At 36.8% G+C, this 21,917-nt stretch overlaps 1 protein-coding gene and 1 pseudogene across 10 annotated transcripts in view; one reads left to right on the top strand and one right to left on the bottom strand.

Annotated features, from left to right (window-relative positions):
• LOC141518397 (TIP41-like protein) overlaps positions 1-21,917 on the top strand; it is a 222,997-nt pseudogene that overhangs the window by 75,149 nt on the left and 125,931 nt on the right.
• The window catches only part of LOC141518396 (anoctamin-5-like), a 141,070-nt gene that overhangs the window by 63,585 nt on the left and 55,568 nt on the right, over positions 1-21,917 (bottom strand). For 6 of the 10 annotated variants that reach the window (XM_074230388.1, XM_074230386.1, XM_074230384.1 and 3 more), the window contains 4 exons: positions 18,850-18,920; positions 14,057-14,104; positions 4,532-4,573; positions 1,852-1,965 (listed from right to left, as the gene is read on the bottom strand). In XM_074230388.1, the coding sequence (XP_074086489.1) occupies positions 1,852-1,965; positions 4,532-4,573; positions 14,057-14,104; positions 18,850-18,920 (275 nt within the window). The remainder of the gene's footprint in view (positions 1-1,851; positions 1,966-4,531; positions 4,574-14,056; positions 14,105-18,849; positions 18,921-21,917) is intronic. The other 4 variants (XM_074230382.1, XM_074230383.1, XM_074230387.1 and 1 more) reach the window with 2 other exon arrangements.

Here is a 21,917-nt window from a genome sequence, read left to right as displayed (position 1 = left end):
CAACAATGATAGACTGAGCTCTTCTTAACAATATGGTGATAACAGACAATTCCAAAAGACTTGTGATGACAAATGTCATCCATTTCTAGATTAAGAACTATGAAGTCTGAATGCAGATCAAAGCATACCATTTTCACTTTTTAAAATTTCTTTTTGTTTTTTCTTTTTCTGATCCCCCCCTTTTGTTTTGATTCTTCTTTCACAACATGATTAATATGGAAATATGACTAACATGATTGTACAGGTATAGTAACCTTTATCAGATTACTTGCATTCTTGGAGAGAGTGAGGAAAGGAGAAAAATGCAGAACTCAAAAATCTCAAAAAGAATGAATGCTGGAACTTTTCTTTACATGTAATTAGAAAAAAATAAAATACAAAATACATACACACACACACACGCACACACACACACATACAAAGAGATTGGGCAAAGTCAAGAATTTCCTTGAGCTCTTACGAGTTTTCCCCAGAAACTACATTAAAGATCACCTATTGCAACTTCTTCCTTTTACAAATAAAGCAAACGAATCCCAGAGACATGAAATATCATCTCCAGTATGACAAAGACAATTCATTATTGTATTGAGAATTTTTTTTTGAGGCAACTGAGGTTAAGTGACCTCCCCAGGGTCATGAAGCAAGTCAAATTTGAATTCAGGTCCTCTTGATTCTAGGACTGGTGTTTATTCACTATACCACTAACTGCCCTTTTTAAAAACCTGAGAATTCGGTTAGTTCAAAAACATTATTTCATGATAATCCAAATACTGTGGCTATGTACCCAGATTTACTTCAACCACAAAGTGGATTCTTCAAAATATCAGCCTATTGCCTCCACCAATATGGAGCAAAATGTTTCTACTGTCAGAAGCTGTTCTGACTAAATTTATCACACTGCTGTTTAGAGATTAGTAACATGAAAATCAACTAGCCTCCAATCAGAAAGAAACAGCCCATCACTAAGGTAAATCTAAAGCTATCTCCTGCCAGAGTTTGTACCTACTACCATAGATGTTGAGACCTTAAAAGTCACCTAGCGGTGGTACAGTGGATAGAGCACCGGCCCTGGAGTCAGGAGTATCTGAGTTCAAATCCGGCCTCAGACACTTAATAATTACCTAGCTGTGTGGCCTTGGGCATGCCACTTAACCCCATTGCCTTGCAAAAAACCTAAAAGAAAAGTCATCTCCAATTCCTTGATGGAGCATCTTTAGGAAGAAAACAAAACAATTCTTGGACCTCTGTACCCAGGTGGTTCCACAGGCCTTCAAATCTACTCAGTAGGTGAAAAAAAAAATACTTTTCAATGATAGAGAACTGGTCCAGAGAAGAGTTGAAAAAAAAAATCTCCTACCTTTCTCTGCAAAAATGGAGGGCCATAGGGGCAGAATGCCTCATATACTTCAGACATGTTTGATTCTAGTGAATGACTTCTTTGTTACCATTTTATCCTATTGTTGATGTATTATCTGCATTACATTGTGAGTTCCACAAGGAAGAAATGTTTTTCCCTTTCTTTGTGTCCCCATCACTAGCACAATGCCTGGCAATTAGTAGGAAATCAGTTAATGCTTATAGCCTTGACAGTATTACAAGGGATGAATCATTGGGGAAGGAAGGACTGGATTTGTAAGTGAAAGTAAAGTAAAAACAAAAGTTATCAAGCAAGCAAGCAAGGTTTTGAGAGAAGATGGAAAATGGGGGGGGGGGGAGAAAAGGAAGGGGAGGAAGAAGGAAGAAAAGAATCCCACTTGTGCCATACACACTTGCCCAGAACAAACCACAGTTTGCTCTGTTTTTATTATTTTTCTCATCCACTCCAGATTTATTACTTTTCTAATTACTTACCACCTTTTTTTCACCTTCCTGCTTTGGATCATCAATATAGGAAAGTACAAAATCAATCCTCCGTATGCCATCACAGAAGAAAACAGAATCCTTGCTTTGTTGGCGCTTGTCAAACTGTGGAAAACAGAAAGGGTGTCATTAACCAAAGCTGTCCAGCATATGAGAAAGGGAATCGAAGGCAATAATTCAAGGGTTAGTTAGTGGTTCCTGGCCCACACTCAAAGAGGTGGCCCAAGACCAAGAGAAGTGATTACTCTCTCTGTCTCTCTCTCTCTCTCTCTGATTCTTTCTCTCTAATCTTCTTTACTTTTCTGTCTCTTTCTTCCTCTTTTTCTCCTCCCTTTCTTTCTCTTATTCCCTGACTCTGTCTCTGTCCTCCCCCTTCTCTGTCTCTGTCTTTCTCTCTTTTTTCTTTCCTTATTTCCCTCTCTGTTAATTCCTTTCCATCCTTCCCTCCCTCTGACTCTCTCTATCTCCTTCTGTACCTTTCTCTCTCTCTATCTCCTTCTGTACCTGTCTCTCTCTCTCTCTCTCTCTCTCTCTCTCTCTCTCTCTCTCTCTCTCTCTCTCTCTGGATCTGTTTACACATGAGAGGAAGGGAAGACTTCCTTTCCTCTTTACTTCTTTCTGTCCTCTGTCTCTCTCTCCTCTCTCTCTCCCTCTCTCTTTCCTTCTTTCCTTCCCTTTCTGTCTCTGACTTTTTCTCTTTTCCCCTTCTTCCTTCTCTCTGTCTTTCTTCCTGCCTCCTCTTCTCCTTCCCCTTCATCTCTGTCTTTTTTCCTTCTGTCTCTGTCTTCCTCTTTCTACCTGTCTTTGTCTCTCTGAGTTTATTGGTCTTTCTTTTTCAAAATCACACATGATGGGGGATTGGGGGAAAGAGAAGCTAGACATGTGAGTGACATGCACACACAAACCAAATGCTGCATGTATATGGACAAATGAACCAAATACATGTATACATGTAGAATGAAATGCAGAGATAGCAAGGAGCTGGTTAGCTTCACTCTATAATATTCAATTACAAAAGCAATTATATAGCACCTACTGTACTCAAGGCACTAGGATCACAAAGACAAAAACACTTCCAAGTGCTTACATTTTATATCCCAAAGACTACATGAGTCCACTGTCTAACAGATTAAAATTAAGCCAAGCTCTACATTCATTGGGATTACCCGAAGCCAAATAAGAGTTTAAGGATAAAAAGAAAAGGGTTAGGAATAGCAATGGATCTATCTACTTTTTTTTTTAAGAACCTATAATTTCATTTAAGTATTTTTCAAAGTTGTTGCTCTGCTGGTGTTTACAGCAGACCACTAACTGGAGGCCCAGCTACTATCTGGAAAGCAGGCAGCCTGCCAACAGCACTGACTGCCAGGACACCGCCATGCACTCTTTTTGAAGCAGGGCTCACTTCCCAAACAGAAGACTCAAGTGAGCAAAAACCTATCCCAGGCTGATGCCCAAAGTGCTCGGTTCTCTGGGGTGATAAGAGAACCAAGAGGATTAAGTTTCCCTTGTGGCACTAGCTCATCACTTCCTTCCTTTTGAAAGCATCAAGAGCACTGCAAACAAACAGTGCCAGGTGAGTGGCTGTGGGTTTCCCTCCTCTAGGAAGTGGTTCTTATGGCTAGAAATGAGGCTGCTGGGCTTGAGCTGAGGTATCTTCCTATGCTATAAAAGGGAAGCAAAGTTTGTGACTCAATCATACCCAACTATTGGAATAAATGTGTGACCAAGTATCTAGATGACAGATGAAATGGGTGGAACTGTCTTTCTTGGATCAGAGCTAGAGAAGGGACTTCTATAATTTATAGAGGTCCAGCAATGGGGTGAAATTGGGTGCTAAAAATTACCCAACATCACACAAGTAATAAACGACAGGCCTGAGATTATAATCTAGTTCCGCTCTCTCCAAAACCAGTAATTTTTTCCCCATCATGCTTATTTCACAAGCATCAAACTAAACATCTTATTTATATTACTTATATCACATCCAGTCAAGTCAAGACGTTCTCCAATATGACTGCATAATGACTACAGTTGTCCTGATATGACCAAATGTAATCTTCTATTTAGCTGATGGTCTCAGGATAACAATACTGTGTTTTTGTGAATAAGGATACAGATAGATCTGTTTCCAATTGAATCTGGTTGTTAGGCAGATATGGTCCTAACTATACATAGGAGCAATTTTTCTGGTACAAATAAAAATATGTTGGGCATGGGGAGGGAGAAGACTGGGAATTGGTTCTCCTGTGCATGGGAGGAGGCCTTGTCTTATATCAGGTCATAAATGATTGCTGAGGTCAGCTAAGGAAGAGATATTGCTTAACAGGTGGGCATCTTTATTCTATGTGATATCTGGTCCATGATGACTATACTTCAGAAGAAACTTTGTGATACTCAGATGTTTTGAGCTAGACAAAATAGCAGCAAAATGTCCTTGGTCCCAAAATGACCACTGATTATGGATAAACAGAATTACATCTGCTCTTGTGCAAACATCTGGAATGATTTCTGTAAAGGTTTTAGTAGGCTATGGTTTAGGAAACAAGTGATGGGAATCACTCAAATCTAGGGAGGGGAAGTGCTGAGCTACCAGTGCTGCCACCCAGGAAAGCAAGTTTTCACTGCAGCCATCCAAACTATGAGCAGTGTAAAAACAACACCAGATTACCATAAGACGCCGCCTCAGGAACAGGTTAAATTTCTTTGCTGTCTGTGAAGCAACCAACAGAGAATTAGCAATTGCTGCCCACCCTCCATAAGGATCAAGATGTACCAAGAGCACTCCTCTTTGGATCTTTTTTTGGTTTTCCTTGGTCTCCTTGCTGACACTCATGTTACTTAGTTTATTCTAAAATGCTTCCACAAAGTCACCACCAAAATGTTAAGGGGGGAAAAAAAGTATTTTAACCAAAGTAATAACCCATGCAGTTATTGTGAGAGTACTAACTGGTGCAAAGCCACATCAGTTTGCAGTGAACTGGAAGATTTAACCTTGAGGTTAAGGTCATTCTAGTAAATGAAGAAATCTGGAGTAATTTGAAGGGTCTCAGAGACTAAAAGATTTCATAGGAAGAGGGAACTGGGAAAGGAACAAACTATTGGAAAAATGATCAGAAAAACATTAAGTGAAGACTAAAGAAAGGAACATGAGATGGTACACAGCTTCCATTTGTCAACAAACATTTATTAATCAACGATGCCTGAGAAATGGAAAGCTAGTTCCCAATGCAGACCCTGCTCTCAGGTAGATCCCTCTTCAATTGAGGTAGGGTGGAAGTATACATACTTAAATAACTGTTAAAAGGAAAAGTGAGATAAGTATGAAGTAATAATTTTGATATATTATTCTAGAGATGTGGGTAAGCAAATTATGATACTGATACAGTTCAATGGCAATTATCAGGGGACCTATTCCTCCTCACCATGGTCTCTTGGCTAGAAATTTAAATATCTATGGTGATAATCCATATACAAACATGTACACATATATCCCTGCCATCGTAGCTTTTAATATAACTCTATTTTAGCCAATGGGATAGGCATACCTCATAATCAGACTGTTATAGATTCAAGACTGATTTCTAACATTATCTCTGACAATTCTTATCTTTCTCACATTTCTACTACTCAATTCACATTTAGTCTTCATCATGAGTCCTTTTTCCATGATCTCTCTCTCTTTCACCTAGTGATCCCATTTTGGCTCTATGTACTTCTCTACCTATTCTTTGACCTAAGTCATCAATTACTTTAAATACAAAATCAGTAATGCTTGACCTCTACTCTTGGAATCCTTCATGTCTTTGACCTTCTTTCCATCCTGCCCTGTCATTTCTCAAGTCTGGCTAACTCTTATGCTCTACTGATCTACTATCCAATAGTCTATGCTCAAGAGCCACAAATCTCTCATTGTGGAGTTAGGTACAAATTCTTGTGACCTCTCTTCAGTTAATCTATCACTACAACTTGGAAATCTTGTCATTCTGACACAAACTCTTTACTCCACTCCTCAAATCAGCTATGGTAAACTTTTTTTTCAACTTTCCTTAAGTCTCCAACCCCACTCCTCTACCCTCACCTCCTGTTTCTTAGAAAATGAGCATGCCTGTTTTTCTGAACCTATTATCAGGGGTAAAAACACAGCATCTCAGATCGGGGTCTGCATCCTGGACTTATTAACTACCATCCATATAATTTTGATCAAGCCTGTTCTGCATTATCTTCAGTTCCTAAAATGTAAAGTGGGGATTAGAAAACCATCCAATAAGGAGAGTCAAAAGAAACTTCAGAGGGCCATCTAGTCAATTGAACAGATGATTGAGATTTTTTTCTATAATATAATAATTTAATATAATAATTTTCTATAATATAATAATTCTATAATATATAATAATAGTAGTCATCCAGCCTTTGCTTGATGGCCTGCTGTTTGGAAGAACCTCAAGACAATAGTTTCGAATTCGCATAGAATCGAAGACCTTGGATATTGAATTAGAAGATCACATATTAACATTATCTACATTCTATTGTAATTTTATTAATCTTCTAAAATGTTTCCCAATTACATTTAAACTGATTCAATAGGTCTTACATTCAACACCTCTGCTCTCAAAACATTCCATTATTTTGGAAGGTTCTATGAATTCCTTTACTTTCATTATTCTCCACTCCCACCCACATATACCCAATCTAATCTTTTCCTCCTATTCTCAAACTCTTAGAAAGGATAATATATGGTCATTAACTCCTCGTTCTCAACACCCATTAGTTCTTAAACTTATCATTTTTGTTGAGTTGTTACTATTGTGAATGACTCTTCATGACCCCATTAGAAGTTTTCTTGGTACAAGGTTACTAGAGTACACTGCCATTTCCTTCTCCAGCCCATTGTTCCAGAAGATAAAACTGAAACAAACTGGGTTAGATGACTTGCTCAGGGTCACACAAGTGATGTCTGATGCCAGATTTGTATCCAGGAAGACGTCTTCCTGATTCTAAGTCCATCCCTTTGTGCACTCTGGTGGCATCTCACTGCCCTTTAACTCTTCAATGTTCACCAATTGAATTTTTTTCCTTGACTCTCTTCCCCTCAAAGTCCAGAATAATAAAATTCTCCTTTCGTCCCATAGCTAACCCTTCTCCCTATGTCTTTGACTCTATCTTCTCAAGAATTCTGTAGTCCAGGTTAATCTTGTTTCTATCTTACATCTTCCTGTACCAATGTTGGTTGAATTGAATTTGTTATATAATAGATAATATCTCAGATGCTATAGCATGAAAAGGTAAAAATAGCATCTTAAAACATATTCTAAACAATGTATTCTAGGGTAGAATTTCTATGGAATCTCTTGAGTACAACTTTTGGATAAAAAAATGACCCTTTATTTCCTTATTTCCAGAATTGCAAAATCTCATTGATACTCTTGCTGCATTACTCCAAACCAAAGAAAGAAATATGCAGGTTTTTAGTGCAGGTCACAGTTCAATTAAAATCTCCTCCTGCTGAGAGCTTACCAAACCTGTAAGTCCTCTAATGTCCTAAAGGAACTAAAGTTCATCATTTCTCTCTTGTCCAAAACTACTGGTTTCCCTTTGTGCTTACTTTCCATCTATTCTGTATACAGCTTGCATGTACCTAGTTATTTATCTTCTCCCCAGTAGGATGTGAATTGCTTAAAGGGAGTTTCTGACTTCTGTGTCCACAACAATTAATCCAGAGCTTAATAAATGCTCTTTGCTTCTCTGAACATGGAAGAAAGGGCAGATCTTATTTGTAGGCAACAATATCCAACTGATCAGCCAGAGGGGCTGGAAGTGAACATGTTACTTCACTAGTGCCTCCTGAAGAATTTGCTGAAATCTAATTGTCTCACCTTTACCAGGAGAACAGGAAGAAGAATCTGAGCTATGGAATGTGTATATACATCTCCAAACTAGGAAAACTGTTGCCACACAGATTCTGAGTATGTGGGGTGAGAAGTGGCTCACTTACCAAAAACTGAATGACAGTATAGCAGTAATTAGTCTCCAAGTGAGCTAGTACCAGTTTTGATAGATATATTCAGTAGACTTCACCCATCTTCTCTAGCAAAGTTAGGGATAGTTATGAAATTAATTTAGACTATTTGCCTGAGGTAGCTGAGAGATTTAATCATGGATACCTTCATAGGCTTGCAGTTTTTCTTCCCAAGACAATTTAAAGGAAAGGAATTTAAAGGAATTTAAAAATCTGTGATTACAGGAAATAAGATGCTAAAATGTTTTCACCTTAACCTGTACTATAATAGACAATGAGGTTAAATGGACCCTCCAATGAGCAGGCCCCATTTATTTAGATCTCAGATTCACCTCCTAAAATCATCCTTGAACATTATAAAGGCATGACTCTTTTCTCTCAATTCTCATCATTTCTTATCTGTTCCACTTATTTAGATCCTATATATTCTTATCCTTGATACTATCATGTTTTGATTAGTAATGATAAACAAAATACTAAATGTATGCATATCATTTCATCACCTAGTTTCAAGAGTGAAAATTCCTGGGAGGTAAATCCAAGGCAGGATCTGGAAGGGCTCTGAGTAATGGAAAGTTTAATGGAGGATAAAGTTGGTAGGAATTTCAAAGATGAGGAATAAGGAAGCTATTGCAAGCATAGATTTTTGTTGACCAAGGCAAGATGGCAAAGTATATTTGGGTAAATGTAACTTCCAAGATGATATGAGGGAAATTTGTAATTTATTTGAATAAATAAATGATCAGATGTATCCATTCATTCTATTTTTCCCTTCCATTTGAGGACAGCACATATGCTATGAATTATTCCCCCTTTCCTCTTCTGCAAGTGATATAATGATGTCATTAAGATGAAAGTCTGTTATGACCCAAAATGTTCTCCTTACTTCCAAAAATGAGGCAAAGATATTGCATTTTAAAATCTGAAAAGATGCAATCAGGACCTGAGTAGTATTAATGTTTATTCTAATGTCTGGGACAAAGATTATCTCTAAGGCAACAGAACATGCCAAACTGGGTCCTATATATGGCTTTTCCTGACTAATTCTAAGTTCCTGGATATGAGAAATAGCACGAGTATCTTCTGACTCAGCAAGGAGTCAACTGAAGCTTCCAAAGCCACTGAGTTCATAGTAGAAGTCTAAGACGTAGTCACTGCTCATTTGTATCTGACTTTTCATAACACCATTGAGGATTTTCTTGGCAAATACATTGGAGTGGTTTATGTTTCCTTTTTCAGGTCATTATATAGATGAGGAAACTGAAACAAGCAATATTAAATGACTTGCCCCGGATGCTCTAGCCAGTAAGTGTCTGAGGCCAGATTAGAACACAAGAAGGTGAATTTTCCTGACTCTAGATGCAATGATATCTGCTGCTAGAAGTTTAAGAAATATGGGGACAAGAGTTGCAAAGGTGACATCATCCATATTGCCTCATCCCTTTATTTCATTTACTGGATTTTAGTGCAGGTTATGATTGAATTAAAATCTCCTCCTGTGGAGAATTTATCAAGTTGATTTTCAACCTCTCATGGTTACATAAATTGCCTTCTGATAATTCAGGCACCTGAGGATTACAGAGAGGGAGAGAGAGAGAGACAGACAGACAGACAGACAGACAGACAGACAGAGACAGAGAGACAGAGAGAGATGACCTGAGAATTCATTGGAAAGGGAAATCCAGAAGGAGAAAACGCCTTCTAAAGACAGATTGTCATCATCTCTGCACTGAATTACCCCTTTCAGTTTATTCTGTGACTTTAAAGAAATGTTTTGAGACATTAGAATGAACATTAGTATTGCCTGGGTCCTAAGTGAATCTTTCCAGAATTGAAAATGCAGGGATGTCTAGGTGGCGCAGTAGATAGAGCACTGGTCTTGGAGTCAGGAGTACCTGAGTTCAAATCCAGCCTCCGACACTTAATTTCCTAGCTGTGTGGCCTTGGGCAAGTCACCTAACCACATTTGCCTTGCAAAAACCTAAAAAACAAAACAGAATTGAAAATGCAGCCATCTTTGTCTCCCTTTTGAAAATAAAGAGGACATTTTGGGGCCATGAGAGCTTTATGTTGAATACAATTTTAGAAAACTAAAGGTTAAATGACTAGTTATGAGTTGCAATTGTTTTCTTATTTTAAGTACATTCAGTATAACAAAGAGCAAAATCTTTGAAAATAAATGCAAACTTGTTAACTTTTAAAATTAAAATAAAAAAGATTAAGGAAAGTTCAAATGAATGGAAAGACATTCTGTTGTAGAAGGAAGAAGAGTTTTCATGGATGATAGATTCAAACTGACAGGGACCTTAGAGACCATCTGGTTCAACATTTTCATTTTGCAGAAGAGAAAACTGACGATCTGAAAGTTAAATACTGTTCCCAGAATGTCCCACATAGTTAGTGAGTGACTGAAGTAGAACTGAAACCAGTTCTTCCTGTTGACAAGTCTAGCAGTCCAAATACATGCCACACAGTATCTCTTTAAAAGGTTGTTTTATGGGGTGGTAATAAAAATTGCCTATCTTTCTTGGCAATGAAAATGTTATTTTATACACTTAATCATAAACTATAGAATCCAAGGTTAAGAGTCAAGTCTGTATTCAACTCACTACATGGAAATCATACAAGAGACAGAGACAGACAGACAGAGACAAAGGCAGAGAGGGAGAGAGAGAGAGGGAGAGAGAGAAGGGGGGGAGAGAGAGAGAGAGAAAGCTATTTTCCAGTTCTTTTAAATTTCACAACTTCTCTGAGTAACATACTCCATCATCTCAAAATGCTCACACTGAAAAAATTCTCAATAACTGGCCACTTGAATCTCTTGTAAATTAAACCCATTTCCCATCCTGCTCTCAGTGCAGATAAAGGAAACTTGCAGAGGAGGCTGACTATATTACCCCTTTAGCCCTCCTGCCCCACCCACTTCCTTTTCCTGTGCAGAAGACAGTTAATACTCAGGGAACACTTGCTGATGGCTCTATGCACTACTCTCAAAGTCAATAGAAAGGAAAATTTCCTAGTAGCATCTGTTCAGTGTTAATAATTCAGTGCTCTATGGTTTCAATTGTTAATGTGGCCATAAGAAACAGGATAAAAGGTATTCCATCATGTTTAAACTTGTGAGCCATTCCTTGGTTCTATTAAACTAATATATTGGAAAATATTGAGTCTAAGAATGATACTTGGAAAATTTCCATTAGTATCTTACAAAATCAGGGACAATTGTGTAGGAAATGAACAAGCCCCCCTACAACTGCCTTAGGCTAGTCTGTACTCAGGTAACACTGAAGATGCTGATCTGAATTGTTAGAAGGGGTGTTTTCCTGTGGATTAATGGAGTTTAAGTGACTTGCCCAGAGTCAAACAGCTAGTAAGTATCTGAATCCAGGTTTGAACTCAGGTCTTCCTGCTTCCAGGTCCATGACATGTAGCTGTTACTTATTTAACATGATCAATTGTTATAGTGAGAAAGGCCTGGGTTTCAGTACTACCTCAACTACTCATTAGCTGCCTGGCTGATCAAGTCTGACCTTTAATTTTCTTATCAGTAAAATGGGGACAATAATATCTGCTATACTTTATCTCACAGCACCAACTGAAATAATGTTTGTAAAGTGCTTGGCAAATCTAATACACTGGATATATGTTATTTTCAGAGTTATTACTGCTAGCTGAGCTGAGTCAGAAGAAATCATTTGTAAAATCTTGTTGAATATGTGAAAATGTTAAGTACAAAGCTTTCAACTAAAATCAAGTTTCTCCAAATAACTCCTATCAACTTCTATAGACCTATTATTAACTGATAATCCAAGAAAGTCATACCTGTTGATATGATTGGCAACATTTGTTTCACTGTCAAATGATAGAATGCAGATTTTGAGATAATAAAACTCAAAACATGGTACAAAAAGAAGAAAAGGTTATAATTCAAAACCAAATAACCTTGATACACAATTGGCATAATAGACACAGAGCTGGCCTTGCAAAGAAAGAATTTGGGGATCCTTAAAGTCCTGGGCAAATATTAGTTGGTGTGGGAAGAATGGTTGGGTCCCCCTCATTGGGGGACCTCACTGGGATCCCCTTCATACAGAAACTAGATGACCACTTTGGCTAGAATGTTATAGAACAGATATTGGAGCCCAATTACCATGGGGAGGAGATGACCAAGGAAGTCCCTTTCAGTTCTGCACTTTTGTGATTCTGTAATTTTTTACACCTACCCCACACAATTTAAGGGAAAATGCCAGAAATGAAAGACCTTTGCCTTGTTACCTATAGTCCTACTCTTGCAATCTTGCAATAATTTGGAGATCTGATATTACTTGATACCAAAGCCATTAGAAGCTATGATAAAGTTAAGCCTCCATTATAAACCCAGGGGATCGTTGAATGACTTTCCAGGCACTGTAAGTGACCCTGAGAAGCTTATGTATTAATATATCCTGAGAATCTGCAGGGGATGGAGCTGGGGAAATGAAAAAGAAAAGTACAATAGAGAAGGGGAGAAAAGGAAAAATCATTGACTAGGTCACCACTGAATCCACTTCTTTTGGCCAGGACTGATGACTCTCAGTTTGACCATCAGATTTCCCTTTAATAACAACCAAGGGTTGTTACTGAATGAAGGGAGAATGAACTAAGACACCCCTCTGGGAACACCCTCATAAGAATGCTACCTCTAATTGATCAAAGTGTTTGCTTCTTCATTCTAAGATTCTAAGATCATTATACCTAGTTAAACACTTTTAAATGTATGGCATTTGATTTTTGGATCTTATAAGCTTATATTTACATTCAGGGAAGTTTTAGTATTAAATATATTTGTAAAAAGAAGGGGCTTTTTTTTATTTGTTTTGTTCCAAACTTATAATTTCATTGGTCGGGGGGAGAAGAAATTTCCCACTCTTGAGATCCACAACTCATCAATGTTTGCCTTAGAGAATTGTCGGAGGCACTGAAATGGTAAATGACTTATCCATGATCAAACTTTTGTGTCCAAAAACCTAAAATTCAAACTCTAGCTCCTATACCATACTTCTTTATACAATGCCAAGCATGTCAGTGGAAAATGATTACATGTATTTACATACACACACACACACAAACTCATGCAAAAATAGCTGCATCCTATTTTTCAACAGTATTCTGATTTTTGTTTCACCTCAATTTGCACTGTATGTGTGCATGTATCCAAATAATCTGGATTATATTTCTTTATAAAATAGCACAATACTTACATCAAGATTTAAGCAGAATGGAACTATATATTCCTAATTCATTATGTATTTTTAACCATTCTAAAATACATTTCAAAAACATTTCAAAATATCTTAAAGCTTATTCCTTACTTTTAGAATGCCACTAATAATGACAAGTAAATAAAATAATGGAACCACTAAATCATTTAGCCCTAAATTCCTTTGAAAAAAATAAACACATATATTGTACCACAATAAAGATGACCACCACTGGGCAATCAAGATGATATTGTTTTTCTTACACACTATGGGAATAGAAAATATGCCATGCATGAAATATGAAAAGTACTGCCAATACATTCTCCAACACAACATTCAAAATATCAACAAAGTTCAACTCTCAAAGAATAGGTCATTAAAAGGTTGTGACAGATCACATCAGTAGAAAGGATTCCCCTCTGATCAAATTGTAAATCTTTAAAATATAGTTAAAGCAACATTTTCACCATGTGAAGGCCCAAAGATCAGTATATTAGTAAGAATTAAATCATCATCTATGTTAATAAGTCAATGTTCAAAGAAGACCAATATACCCTCCTCCCATTCCCCTCCACAGTCTGTCACCAGCTGACAAGTAAAAAACCAAAAACTTTCCAGTTCTCTCCATTGATATTTCAAGTGGATTTCTAAATCAATTAGGCTTTTTTTTTAATCCATATCCTCAAAGCCATCAGCCATTTGCTGGACCAATCAGATGGACAACAGTTGGGTAAGAAAGAACCAAATTTAAACTCACTGAACCTTTTAAGCTTCATTCCCTTAAACCAAGGAACATTTCCAGATAACTTCAGACATGAATATCACATGAGGAACTGGAAAATATTTGTAAAGTGGATAAGAGACTCTCACCATCCACTAAGAGAAGACACCACATTCATATCCATGCATGGAGGTGTGACTGCTGGTAGCTGCTTACCCCTTGATGATCAGAGATGAGCAAGGTAGTCTCAGTGCTGCTTAGACCCTGCCAGTAGCATCATGGGAGAGATATATGCTGTTAGTGATGATGCAAAGGCAGTGGGAAGCTTTATTTAACAACCAAAAAAATACATAGAGAGAAACAAAAAAGCTCATGTGTGGGAATAGAGCTTTTTGTTTTTTTCTAGAACACTCTTGAGCTAGTACCTTTAAAAAAACTTATTAACTGCATCATCTTTGTTTCTGACAAGTCTACGTGAAATGAATGATTAAGGTGAATACCTTGAAAGAGGCTTTAATTGATTTCTCAAAATTCATTTCTGATTATTGTTCAACATCAGAAAGAATTTGTGTATATATATATGTGTATGTGTGTGTGTGTGTATATAAATGTGTATATGTATGTATATAACTGCATATATATGTATATACATACATATATATATATATATATATATATATAATACACACACACACAGATGTACATACACTCAATGCCAATTTAAAGAATGAAAAATATTCAAGGCCTCCTCCAGGGTATGTGAAGGACAGGAGTTGAGGTCTACGTGAGTATAGCTGGTTCCAACATGCACGTCATATGAAATACTCAAAGCTCATGCAAGTAGCTTTGGGTGGTTTTTTATTAGGGGGTGTACACAAAAACAAAGAGCAGTCAGGGTAGGAAAATGTGCGTTCTAGCCAAGACTTGCAAATTTGCCTCTGAAAAGTCTCTTTATATGATTAAGTTGGTTTCGAAACTGACCTATGAATGGTGCTAGGGCAGGCCAATGACTATGCAAAGTTGTCAAAACACACCTCAGGAAGACAACAAATGCTGTGAGATGTAAGATAAGCTGAGTTTACAGCAAGAATCCAACAAATAATGGCACAAAGAAAAATGACCCACACTGAAAAAGGAGAGAGAAAATGATTTGCAAAATATTTATTAAGAAAATATAGCAATATTCATTCTCCATTCCTCAGCCATAGCCTTTTCCCCCCACAATAATCATGTCAAAACTGCCAAGTTTATTTGGCGTCCCCAAGGAAAGACATAAGCAGGGATGAGAGACAAAAATGGCAGGTGCATCAATAGTCCGGCACAGACAGTCAAGCTGTTGAAGACAAACTTCTGCAAATGTGGTTTTTACCATCTCTACAATTTCTGCAATCTGCACTGACCTTACATAATAAATTCTCATTAATGAACCCAAACATACTGGATATCAAATAAGTTTATGGCAAGTCTTAGTCATGCCATCCTTACCAGCAAGAATCCTGATCATACAAATACAGAAAATTTTGTACATTTGTATTTAAAGGGAAGGTGCAAGTCTATCTGACTGCTTTCCTCTATGAGCCTTATGAATAAATGCAGAATAAATGTTTACCAGGTCATCATCAAAAAGGTGTGCAGTTTGGCTGAAATTATTTCAAAGGGAGGATACTGAATATTCCAAAGAAAGACCATATGCCCATTTTACAAATTTTCACTTTGGAAAAGAAAAAAATTACTTCTGTTTTCCAATGGAAAGTTACAAATAAATTTATGAAAGCAAATTAGATCATCTCACTTTTTTCCATGCTACTTTCCAGGTATAAAGCACTTTATCTTCATCTCTCTGAGAGACACTTCTTGTAATCTAAGATGAAGGGGGGTCACTTTGCAGTTTTTCATCTTATAATCTTTCTTATGAATATTGCATTTCATGAATCACTGGTGATAACAACTCTCAAGGCTCATACTTGTTCTTCATTAGTCAGAAGAAGGCTTCACATTATTTCAATCAAGTCTAATTTCTCCCTCCCACAATCCCCTGTGGGAATAAGAGAATAGTATGGTGCCTCTAATGAAATATAAAATCAGGATAGAGGCAGGGTAGTTAGTCTGAGTGATCAGAAAGGTAATTTCATTTTTTAAGTTCAATTGAGTTTAAGTCTGGTGAGTCCTGGGTAGAAAGGCTACTCTGATTAGGGAAAATGCTGACACCTAATTTAACATCTTTAATATTTGAGCAATTTCTGGGAATTTCACAAAGTTATAACTATACTGTCTGGGGTAGGATGAAGGGAACAACACCTTCAAATACAAGTGCCTTTAAGCAAAGTGGCAAATGATGTTATTCTAAGGGATGACTTTCTATGTCCTATCCATACTGCAGGGATTCCAGTGATCTCCTTTAATATATTCAAGCTATCCCTGGGGCTTTAATGTAAAACCCAGACTGGTATCCCATTATAATACCCTCATCAGTAAGAAATGCCTTCCAAGTGCAGAATGGTATCCTATTCCATATAGAGAACACTGGAAATGCATCCTCATGAGTGTTTTAAAGTTTGTAAATGTGAGAAGTGAGTTCCTTTTGTAATGAAGAGACTAAAATGAATTTATTTCTCATTTATATTTTTTTGTGGCATCATGGACAATTGAATAATTTATAAGCTTATACTTCGCTGATCTAAATAGTTGTACCAATGAAATGGCCCTTAGATTTAGTCTGAACAAGTTATCCAGTGAAGCAATGTAGAAACAAGTGATTTGAACAGATTTCTCTTTTAAAAAAAAGAAAAACAAATAGGAAAAAAAAAGAATTTTTCCAACCTCACATTCAATGTTCTTTTCTGAATGTGGAGCAGAGTTTGAATCTTGAATCTCCAGTTTTTAATGAAGGCTTTATGGCTGATTAGAAGTTATGAGCACTCCAAAGCAGACATGAATTTTGCTCAACAGTGCTGACAACTAGGCCTACTTTAGTAGGGCTGCATCTATCCCCACAAGGGCTGCTATCATGTTTTCAGGAATACAAAGGGACATCTGGCTACACTTCACATGGACAAGCTGTTTTTTGAGCTTTTATAGAACATTGGAGAAGTTGAAAGGCCATGTCATACAAAAGAAGCTTCAAATTCCATTTGAGAAATTATGTCGCATAAGGAAGGACCATTACTCTATTTCCACTGTCTCAATACCAAAAGAGAATGACAATGGATAGGAAAAAATCCATTCATCAAGTTTCTTTATGAGAAAAAAAAAGGCATATACTTCCCTATATCCATGGTTAAAAGCTTTAGTTTTAAATATTACTAGGTACATTAAAACATATTTACAAAATGAAAAATTAGCTATCATCCAGGTGTCTACATATCTTGAATTATAGTTCTGTTAATATAATAGTCTTTATCTATTCAAAAAAGCTGCAAAAGTTAAACAGAAAATCAAGTAAGTCTGATCTGAAACAAGTCCTCCTTCATGACTTCCCACTCCCACCATCCTGCTCCTCTTCATTCCTCAATCTCAATCTTTTTAAAGTGTAACTTTATTATAATGATTGAGACAATTCTTTTCCCCTTCCATTTAATTTTGCCTACAGAGGTTCAATCTTAATATGTAATGTTTTGTCCACGAAACTTTTAGTAATCCCATTGCTAACAGAGTACTCAAAAGGACCTCTGATCACTGATGTATGTATGTCCTGGGATACGGACACGCAAAACTATCTAACCTCACTGAAACAGACCACAAACTGCTTTCTATAATTGTTGTTCCAATGGTCAGATGACTTTTTGAAAATGAAGTTCTTTAGCTCTAAAGGAACTGACAATGAACCAAGCTCATTTCTACTTGTGGCTTCTTCATTGGACATTTGTGCCCTAAAGTAAGGGTTCTTAATGTGGGGCATATGAACTTTTTTTTTTATCTTTTAAATTTATTTTTAATTTATTTAAGGCAATGGGGTTAAGTGACTTGCCCAAGGTCACACAGCTAGGAAATTATTAAGTGTCTGAGGCTGGATTTGAACTCAAGTTCTCTTAACTCCAGGACCAATGCTCTGTCCACTGTGCTACCTAGCTGTCTCATGAATTTTTTAAATTAATAATTGCATTTTAGTATAACTGATTTCTTTTGCAATTCTATGTATTTTATAAAGGAAAAGCAATATTCTGAGATTTCACCAGTCTTCCAAAGTCATCTTACATCATTAAAAAAAATCAAAATCCCAAGACTTGTCCTTAAATATGTGTATGTCCTTAAATATATATATCAAATAACACAGCAATTACATCATGAGATCAATGTATCATTTATCTTTCTATTTATCTATTTTGTATACTGTGTTGCCCAATATAGGTCAAGAAACATAGTCTCCAATGAGTCAGTACTGGTACCTCCAGTCATTATGTTCATGTTGTATGTATCCTATGAAAAAAAAGAGGGAAGGATACTGTATACTTTGCTAAGGAAATCACTAATCTCCCTTGTTCTCTTGAGCAGTTATATTTGCAACAAATAGCAAAGAGAACATACATGTTCAAATTGCTTTGTTTTCTGTAAACTAGATTTATGACATTTGGTTTTCTATAAACAAAAAATAAATCACTAAACCAGGCCTTCTTCTATCAAGGCCAATAATAGAAATATAAATTTCATTCTGGAGATGATCTCTTCTATGTCAAAGCACAAAGTGGCTGGGTTTGCTTAATGGGAAACCTTGAAATAAATTCAAAAAGAACATGATGCATTTTCTAATTTGTGTTTGCATTCCAACAGCCCCTGGAAAGATGAAATATTAGAATCTGCACCAAGCACACTATCTGCTTTATTTATCATAGAAGATGAATGTGCTTGAGAAAAAACAAGTATAGTTTAAACTGAGCAAGTGGTTATAATCAAAAGGTCACAGCATCTTCATCTCAAAAAATTTCCTTCATTTCAAAAAAAAAAATTCTTCACTGTATCCATAGTCTGTTCCTAAGTTTAGGAAGAAGAGAAGTGTTTGATTTAAAGCATACCTCTGAGCTGCTTGGAAGTTCAGATCCCGCATGGGAATTCATTTCATACAGAGGTCCATTGGATTCTTCTCCTAGAAGACAGAGAGAACAAGATTACATGAAAAATTGTTCAAGTCCTTGAGTGGGACTCAGTCCAAAATCACAGCATTAGGGACAGGCAAGAATTCCGCTGGTCAAGCTTTGGGGCATGGAAGGAAGGAAAAAACAATGGCAGAATTAAATGCCTACACTCAACATGGAGCTGGGTGGGTAAAAAGAATTTCCAAAACCATAAACAACATTGACAAAAACATTTACAAAATGGTTTTTTTGTAATCACAGTGAAAGCCTGCAAATTGTTCACCCCCTCTTATTCTTTAAACTGGCTGTAACCTCCACTAATCACTACATCCACCAGCAACCAAATTTCTAGAAAGAGAATATTCACTGTTGCAAAACATCAGCTGGGGTTGGCAACCAAAGGGATGCCCATAGACTGCTCCTATTTTCTGTCACTTGAGATTCACTAACACCTTATCTTGTTGTTTGGAAATTACATTTGGCCGATTATAACTAAAACATTCATAGAATTTAGTCCCATACAATTTTGAACTCTGTTCCTGTAATACTGACATCTTTGTGATGGATATGAGAAGAATACTTCAGGTTGGAATGGGTAATTTATGAGACTCACTGATATCAAGAAAAAAAATTTATCAGGGTCTGAGCACTTTATTGTGATGTCTGCATAGAAAAACATGGATATGAATCTTCTCATTCCAAAATTTCTCAAAAGGGCATATGAAATATGAAAATGAATGAGTGAATAAAAATAAGTAAGGAAAATATCCTTAGGGGCAGTGATGGGGAAGGATGGGTCATGGGGGAAAATGTGAGAGACAATATGATACTAGAGAAATACAGGTAAAGACTTGGATTCAAAAGGTATGGGTTCAAATTCGAGTTCATTCATTAACTGGAGTAAAAGAGGCAAATCTCTCCACTTATCTCTGGTTTTTTTTGCCTGTAAATAGAGCATGTGATAAAGCTGGCACAATCTACCCTAAACTGATCTAGAGAGAAAAATCCTTTTGTACAATTTCATAGACCAGCTTCCTAATTCATTCCTCTACAGTATCACAAGTGATATTTTTTTTTTACATTTACTTTAATGGTTCAGAGACTTTAGAGTATCTTGGACTTAGTGACAGAAGGGACCAAAGAGATAAACTAGTCCTCATGATTTTTTCTCATTTCACACACTAGGTAAACACAGTCCTAGGAGTTGCAATGATTTGCCCAGAGACATACAGGTAATAATTGGGCAGAATTGAAATTCAAACCCAGAACCTCTGGCTCCAAATTTAGTGTTCTTTCCAATGAACCACACTTTGCCTCACCACCACTGGTGTTGTTCATCCATTAGCAATTCCCATCATCATTTATAGTTGCAACATTTGAGAGGTAGGAAACATTAAGCTACTATGTGTACAGAATATACTTCACACAAAGAGCAACAAAGGAGCGTGCAAGGGTGCGGCACAACACTTATTTTTATTCTGCTTCATCAGCCTTCTTCCTTTCCCATCCCCAACTACAAAGCTGGACCTCAGCTGGGCTTAGGTAGCGTACCAGTTGCTAAGCTTGGGATGTGTGGATGAGCATCTACACTGGACTGAAAAGGGCAGCAGCATACTTCCCTCTCCCAATAAGTAGTGGAATGACACTTCTCCCCCTACACCACACAAACTCAGGGAGCTAGTGACACTGGCTTCCTTGCTATTATTCTTACTCCATCTCTCATCTCAGATTTTCCCTGCTTGTACCCCATGCTGAAAAGCTCTCCCTTTTCATCTCTGCCTCCTGACTTCCCTGGATCCCTTCAAGGTCCATTTGAAATTTTATCATCTATGGGAAAGAATTCCTGTAGATAGAGGGATCACTAAATTATTAACTAATAAATTCCTTTTAATTGTAATATTTTCCTCCTTTGGGTTATGTCCAGTTTATCCTTTCTTTAGCTTGTTTGTTTGCATGTTGTTTCTCCCCTTAGACTTAATTCATTGAGAGTAGGAACAAGGGTTTTTTGGTTGGGGGCGGGGAATGGTTGCCACTTTTTTGGATCCCAGAGCTTAGCACAGTGTTGGCACAAAATAAGTGTTTAACTTATTATTTATTATTTAACTTATAAAAGAAGACTAAAAAAATCATTAGTAATTATGGAAACTATATTGTAGGGAACTGAAGTTTTAAATAGAATAACAAATTTCCCCTACTCTCCCCCCCCCAAAAAAAGGGGGATAAGAGAGATGATTTGAAATATGTTTCCGGCTTAATGTGAATTTACCTGACCATGAGGAATGCAGAAGGATAGGGATGTCTGGTTCTAGATTCCCAACAGTTTGCATAGGATGATGAACAAATCACTTTTAGCCCCATAGATCTGGAAGTGGAGGAGACTTTAGAGGGTCTCTCATTTTAGAGACATAGAAACTGAAAAGTGAAGTGACTTGCCCAAAGTCATAAGGCAGGAATTGAATGCAAATTCTGTATTTCATACCAATAGATGGCAGGCACTAGATTAAGCAATTTTACAAATATTATCTCATTTGATCCTCAGCACAACCCTATGAGGTAGGTGATCATTATCCCCTTTTATAATTGACAAAACTGAGGCAAGCAGAAATTATTTTTTATAGGGTCATACAGCTAATAGACATGAGAGAGTAGATTTGACTCTCAGATCTTTCTGATTTGGGGTCTAGTCCTCTAATTCCTAAATATAATAAATCCAGTGCTTAATAACTGAAATAAACTAAAATAAAACTGATTCAGTAAAAATTATTTTAAGTCTTTTAAATGTAAAATAGCTTTCCTCGTCTCTCTTTCTCAAGATCCCTCAGAACCTGGTGCATTATCACATACTAAATAAAAGGCTAGTGAAGGAATCAGTGGATGAATTTTCTATTGTTTGGGTTTCAGAAGAACTGCAATGGGTTTTCCACGTCTGGGAAAAGGAAGAAGGCTGTGGTGGTGACAGAACAAAGCAAGGCACAATACAAACAATTAATGGTGTGATTAACAAGAGA

Source organism: Macrotis lagotis, chromosome 3 (genome assembly GCF_037893015.1).
Source record: "Macrotis lagotis isolate mMagLag1 chromosome 3, bilby.v1.9.chrom.fasta, whole genome shotgun sequence".
Classification (NCBI taxonomy): domain Eukaryota; kingdom Metazoa; phylum Chordata; class Mammalia; order Peramelemorphia; family Peramelidae; genus Macrotis; species Macrotis lagotis.
This window is presented reverse-complemented; position numbering and strand designations above follow the sequence as displayed.